At 61.9% G+C, this 7,620-nt stretch overlaps 1 protein-coding gene across 1 annotated transcript in view; it reads right to left on the reverse strand.

Annotated features, from left to right (window-relative positions):
- LOC133357233 (phosphatidylinositol 3,4,5-trisphosphate 5-phosphatase 2-like) overlaps positions 1–7,368 on the reverse strand; it is an 80,197-nt gene extending 72,829 nt beyond the window's left edge. The window contains 1 exon segment of the mRNA XM_061575062.1: positions 7,286–7,368. Coding sequence (XP_061431046.1) covers positions 7,286–7,368 — 83 coding nt within the window.
- Positions 7,369–7,620: the final 252 nt, after the last annotated feature.

Genomic DNA, 7,620 nt, shown 5'->3' on the forward strand with positions numbered 1-7,620 from the left:
TCCTCCGCACGGTGACATCCTCCACACGGTGACATCCTCCGCGTGGTGACATCCTCCACACGGTGACATCCTCCGCACGGTGACATCCTCCGCACGGTGACATCCTCCGCGTGGTGACATCCTCCACACGGTGACATCCTCCACACGGTGACATCCTCCACACGGTGATATCCTCCACACGGTGACATCCTCCACACGGTGACATCCTCCACACGGTGACATCCTCCACACGGTGACATCCTCCACGCAGTGACATCCTCCACACGGTGACATCCTCCGCTTGGTGACATCCTCCACTCGGTGACATCCTCCGCGTGGTGACATCCTCCACGTGGTGACATCCTCCACACGGTGACATCCTCCGCGTGGTGACATCCTCCACGCGGTGACATCCTCCACGAGGTGACATCCTCCACACGGTGACATCCTCCGCGTGGTGACATCCTCCGCACGGTGACATCCTCCACGAGGTGACATCCTCCGCGTGGTGACATCCTCCGCACGGTGACATCCTCCGCATGGTGACATCCTCCGCGTGGTGACATCCTCCGCACGGTGACATCCTCCACACGGTGACATCCTCCACGCGGTGACATCCTCCACGCGGTGACATCCTCCACGCGGTGACATCCTCCACACGGTGACATCCTCCACACGGTGACATCCTCCACACGGTGACATCCTCCACGCGGTGACATCCTCCACACGGTGACATCCTCCACGCGGTGACATCCTCCACGCGGTGACATCCTCCACGCGGTGACATCCTCCACGCGGTGACATCCTCCACACGGTGACATCCTCCACACGGTGACATCCTCCACACGGTGACATCCTCCGAGTGGTGACATCCTCCGCGTGGTGACATCCTCCACACGGTGACATCCTCCGCACGGTGACATCCTCCCCACGGTGACATCCTCCTCACGGTGACATCCTCCACACGGTGACATCCTCCGCACGGTGACATCCTCCGCGTGGTGACATCCTCCACACGGTGACATCCTCCGCGTGGTGACATCCTCCGCACGGTGACATCCTCCACGCGGTGACATCCTCCGCGTGGTGACATCCTCCGCGCGGTGACATCCTCCGCGCGGTGACATCCTCCGCGTGGTGACATCCTCCGCGCGGTGACATCCTCCGCGTGGTGACATCCTCCGCGTGGTGACATCCTCCACGTGGTGACATCCTCTGCACGGTGACATCCTCTGCACGGTGACATCCTCCGCGTGGTGACATCCTCCACATGGTGACATCCTCCACGCGGTGACATCCTCCACACGGTGACATCCTCCACGCGGTGACATCCTCCACACGGTGACATTCTCCGCGTGGTGACATCCTCCGCGTGGTGACATCCTCCGCGTGGTGACATCCTCCGCGTGGTGACATCCTCCGCACGGTGATATCTTCCGCGTGGTGACATCCTCCGCGTGGTGACATCCTCCGCGTGGTGACATCCTCCGCGCGATGACATCCTCCGCGCGGTGACATCCTCCGCGCGGTGACATCCTCCATGCGGTGACATCCTCCGCGTGGTGACATCCTCCACACGGTGACGTCCTCCACACGGTGACATCCTCCACACGGTGACATCCTCCACGTGGTGACATCCTCCACGTGGTGACATCCTCCAGGTGGTGACATCCTCCACGTGGTGACATCCTCCACATGGTGACATCCTCCGCACGGTGACATCCTCCGCGTGGTGACATCCTCCACACGGCGACATCCTCCACGCGGTGACATCCTCCGCGTGGTGACATCCTCCGCACGGTGACATCCTCCACACGGTGACATCCTCCACACGGTGACATCCTCCGCGTGGTGACATCCTCCGCGTGGTGACATCCTCCGCGTGGTGACATCCTCCGCACGGTGACATCCTCCACACGGTGACATCCTCCGCGTGGTGACATCCTCCACACGGTGACATCCTCCGCACGGTGACATCCTCCGCACGGTGACATCCTCCACACGGTGACATCCTCCGCGTGGTGACATCCTCCACACGGTGACAACCTCCACACGATGACATCCTCCACACGGTGACATCCTCCACACGGTGACATCCTCCACACGGTGACATCCTCCACACGGTGACATCCTCCACACGGTGACATCCTCCACACGGTGACATCCTCCACACGGTGACATCCTCCGCTTGGTGACATCCTCCACTCGGTGACATCCTCCGCGTGGTGACATCCTCCACTCGGTGACATCCTCCACGTGGTGACATCCTCCACGTGGTGACATCCTCCACACGGTGACATCCTCCGCGTGGTGACATCCTCCACGCGGTGACATTCTCCACGAGGTGACATCCTCCACACGGTGACATCCTCCGCGTGGTGACATCCTCCACACGGTGACATCCTCCGCGCGGTGACATCCTCCGCACGGTGACATCCTCCGCATGGTGACATCCTCCGCGTGGTGACATCCTCCGCACGGTGACATCCTCCACGCGGTGACATCCTCCACGCGGTGACATCCTCCGCACGGTGACATCCTCCGCGTGGTGACATCCTCCGCGTGGTGACATCCTCCACACGGTGACATCCTCCACACGGTGACATCCTCCACACGGTGACATCCTCCGAGTGGTGACATCCTCCGCGTGGTGACATCCTCCACACGGTGACATCCTCCGCACGGTGACATCCTCCTCACGGTGACATCCTCCACACGGTGACATCCTCCGCACGGTGACATCCTCCGCGTGGTGACATCCTCCACATGGTGACATCCTCCGCGTGGTGACATCCTCCGCACGGTGACATCCTCCGCACGGTGACATCCTCCACGCGGTGACATCCTCCGCGCGGTGACATCCTCCGCACGGTGACATCCTCCGCGTGGTGACATCCTCCGCGTGGTGACATCCTCCACGTGGTGACATCCTCCGCACGGTGACATCCTCCGCGTGGTGACATCCTCCACACGGTGACATCCTCCACGCGGTGACATCCTCCACACGGTGACATCCTCCGCGTGGTGACATCCTCCGCGTGGTGACATCCTCCGCATGGTGACATCCTCCGCGTGGTGACATCCTCCACACGGTGACATCCTCCACGCGGTGACATCCTCCACGCGGTGACATCCTCCACACGGTGACATCCTCCACACGGTGACATCCTCCGCGTGGTGACATCCTCCATGCGGTGACATCCTCCGCGAGGTGACATCCTCCACACGGTGACATCCTCCGCGTGGTGACATCCTCCACACGGTGACATCCTCCACGCGGTGACATCCTCCACACGGTGACATCCTCCAAACGGTGACATCCTCCACACGGTGACATCCTCCGCGTGGTGACATCCTCCGCACGATGACATCCTCCACTCGGTGACATCCTCCACGTGGTGACGTCCTCCACATGGTGACATCCTCCACATGGTGACATCCTCCACGTTGTGACATCCTCCACGTGGTGACATCCTCCACACGGTGACATCCTCCACATGGTGACATCCTCCACGTGGTGACATCCTCCACGCGGTGACATCCTCCACATGGTGACATCCTCCACATGGTGACATCCTCCGCGTGGTGACATCCTCCACATGGTGACATCCTCCCACAGGTGACATCCTCCCCACACGGGGGGTGACATCCTCCACGTGGTGACATCCTCCACACGGTGACAATCCTCCACACGGTGACATCCTCCACACGGTGACATCCTCCATGTGGTGACATCCTCCACGTGGTGACATCCTCCACACGGTGACATCCTCCACACGGTGACGTCCTCCACACGGTGACATCCTCCACACGGTGACATCCTCCACGTGGTGACATCCTCCACGTGGTGACATCCTCCACGTGGTGACATCCTCCACGTGGTGACATCCTCCACATGGTGACATCCTCCGCACTGTGACATCCTCCGCGTGGTGACATCCTCCGCGTGGTGACATCCTCCGCACGGTGACATCCTCCGCACGGTGACATCCTCCGCGTGGTGACATCCTCCACACGGTGAACATCCTCCGCACGGTGACATCCTCCGCACGGTGACATCCTCCGCGTGGTGGACATCCTCCACACTGTGACATCCTCCACACGGTGACATCCTCCACACGGTGATATCCTCCACACGGTGACATCCTCCACACGGTGACATCCTCCACACGTGACATCCTCCACACGGTGACATCCTCCACGCAGTGACATCCTCCACACGGTGACATCCTCCGCTTGGTGACATCCTCCACTCGGTGACATCCTCCGCGTGGTGACATCCTCCACTCGGTGACATCCTCCACGTGGTGACATCCTCCACGTGGTGACATCCTCCACGAGGTGACATCCTCCACACGGTGACATCCTCCGCGTGGTGACATCCTCCGCACGGTGACATCCTCCACGAGGTGACATCCTCCACACGGTGACATCCTCCGCGTGGTGACATCCTCCGCACGGTGACATCCTCCGCATGGTGACATCCTCCGCGTGGTGACATCCTCCGCACGGTGACATCCTCCACACGGTGACATCCTCCACGCGGTGACATCCTCCACGCGGTGACATCCTCCACGCGGTGACATCCTCCACGCGGTGACATCCTCCACACGGTGACATCCTCCACACGGTGACATCCTCCGAGTGGTGACATCCTCCGCGTGGTGACATCCTCCACACGGTGACATCCTCCGCACGGTGACATCCTCCCCACTGTGACATCCTCCTCACGGTGACATCCTCCACACTGTGACATCCTCCGCACGGTGACATCCTCCGCGTGGTGACATCCTCCACACGGTGACATCCATCCGCAGTGGTGACATCCTCCGCACGGTGACATCCTCCACGGCGGTGGACATCCTCCGCGTGGTGACATCCTCCGCGCGGTGACATCCTCCGCGCGGTGACATCCTCCGCGCGGTGACATCCTCCGCGCGGTGACATACCTCCGCGTGGTGACATCCCCGCGTGGTGACATCCTCCACGTGGTGACATCCTCTGCACGGTGACATCCTCTGCACGGTGACATCCTCCGTGTGGTGACATCCTCCACACGGTGACATCCTCCACGCGGTGACATCCTCCACACGGGGACATCCTCCACGCGGTGACATCCTCCACACGGTGACATCCTCCGCGTGGTGACATCCTCCGCGTGGTGACATCCTCCGCGTGGTGACATCCTCCGCGTGGTGACATCCTCCGCACGGTGATATCTTCCGCGTGGTGACATCCTCCGCGTGGTGACATCCTCCGCGTGGTGACATCCTCCGCGCGATGACATCCTCCGCGTGGTGACATCCTCCGCGCGTGACATCCTCCATGCGGTGACATCCTCCGCGTGGTGACATCCTCCACACGGTGACATCCTCCACACGGTGACATCCTCCGCGTGGTGACATCCTCCACACGGTGACATCCTCCGCACGGTGACATCCTCCGCACGTGACATCCTCCACACGGTGACATCCTCCACACGGTGACATCCTCCGCGTGGTGACATCCTCCACACGGTGACATCCTCCACGCGGTGACATCCTCCGCGCGGTGACATCCTCCGCACGGTGACATCCTCCACACGGTGACATCCTCCACACGGTGACATCCTCCGCGTGGTGACATCCTCCGCGTGGTGACATCCGCCGCACGGTGACATCCTCCACACGGTGACATCCTCCGCGTGGTGACATCCTCCACACGGTGACATCCTCCGCACGGTGACATCCTCCGCACGGTGACATCCTCCACACGGTGACATCCTCCGCGTGGTGACATCCTCCACACGGTGACATCCTCCACACGGTGACATCCTCCACGTGGTGACATCCTCTGCACGGTGACATCCTCTGCACGGTGACATCCTCCACGAGGTGACATCCTCCACACGGTGACATCCTCCGCGTGGTGACATCCTCCGCACGGTGACATCCTCCGCATGGTGACATCCTCCGCGTGGTGACATCCTCAGCGTGGTGACATCCTCCACACGGTGACATCCTCCACACGGTGACATCCTCCACACAGTGACATCCTCTGCGTGGTGACATCCTCCGCGTGGTGACATCCTCCGCACGGTGACATCCTCCCCACGGTGACATCCTCCCCACGGTGACATCCTCCTCACGGTGACATCCTCCACACGGGACATCCTCCTCACGGTGACATCCTCCGCGGGTGACATCCTCCACACGGTGACATCCTCCGCGTGGTGACATCCTCCGCATGGTGATATCCTCCACGCGGTGACATCCTCCACGCGGTGACATCCTCCACGCGGTGACATCCTCCACAACGGTGACATCCTCCACACGGTGACATCCTCCACACGGTGACATCCTCCACGCGGTGACATCCTCCACACGGTGACATCCTCCACACTGTGACATCCTCCACGCGGTGACATCCTCCGCCGGTGACATCCTCCACACGGTGACATCCTCCACACGGTGACATCCTCCACACGGTGACATCCTCCACATCGGTGACATCCTCCACGCGGTGACATCCTCCGCACGGTGACATCCTCCCGCGAGGTGCCCGTGTCGCGGGATGCCGATGGGCTGAGTCAGCCACCCCACCCCCACCCACTCCCCTACCCACCCTGCCAGCCGGGATTGACCTCGCAGACCTCTCGCTGGGCCACGTGGCCAAATAATAATTTGTAAACATAACAAGTGTCCAGTTTCTCTCCTACAGCGTGGGGGGGGCGATGTTGCTGCTGCTGCTGTGGTCCGGCCTAGGGGGGGGCTCCCCCAGTGGCAGCTGTCCCTGCGTGGCGCAAGGCTCGCCATCACGCAGGAGGGAGATGCTGCTGATGCTGATGCTGCTGCTAATGCTGCTGCTGATGCTGCTGCTGATGCTGCTGATGCTGCTGCTGATGCTGCTGCTGATGCTGCTGCAGCTGCTGCTGCTGCTGCCCAAAGTGCAACCAGGAGCCTCGCCAACGGTGGCACCATCAACACCGACCCACAGGCCGCCCGCTGGGTGAGGTCTCCCCACCGCCCCACCCCCACCCCCCCACCCACCCCCCACTCCACTCCACCCACAATCAGCTGATCCTCCTCCTCACAGCCAGGAGGAGCCGCTTCTGATTCTCTCCGAGCCCCCCCCACCCCCCACCCCCCACCACTGTCGCTCAATAGAAACGCGGGGAGCGGGGGGGGGCTCCGTTGACACTTGCGCGGGCCGCGGGTTTATGGGCAAGTCACGCCGCGGGAGAGTCAAGGCCGGTTCGGGTGTCGCTCGCCGGATTCGCTCCGGTCACTCGCTCACCGGATTCTCTACGGCAACTCACCTCGCTCACCGGAATCTCTCCGGCAACTCGCTCACCGGATTCGCTCCGGCCACTCGCTCACCGGATTCGCTACAGCTCCTGGTCATCTGCATCACTATGACCACGGCTACTTGCCACCAGCGTGCGGAGAGACAGGAGGAGGATTTCTCCACGACTCTGTGGCTCGCAGCTGATGACGCTGCCGCCGGCTGTCATCGTCGTCGTCGTCGTGATTACCGGTGAAACGCTGCAGCGGGTTTCACTCTGCGACGCACAGCGGCAAGGCGAGAGCTGAACTAGCTACAATTGGCCACGCTTTGGTCACGTGACAAACCCCGTTCTCATTGGCCGTGTTGGGAGGTGGC

This window comes from Lethenteron reissneri, chromosome 57 (genome assembly GCF_015708825.2).
Source record: "Lethenteron reissneri isolate LAM-NWPU_2019-01 chromosome 57, ASM1570882v1, whole genome shotgun sequence".
Lineage (NCBI taxonomy): Eukaryota > Metazoa > Chordata > Hyperoartia > Petromyzontiformes > Petromyzontidae > Lethenteron > Lethenteron reissneri.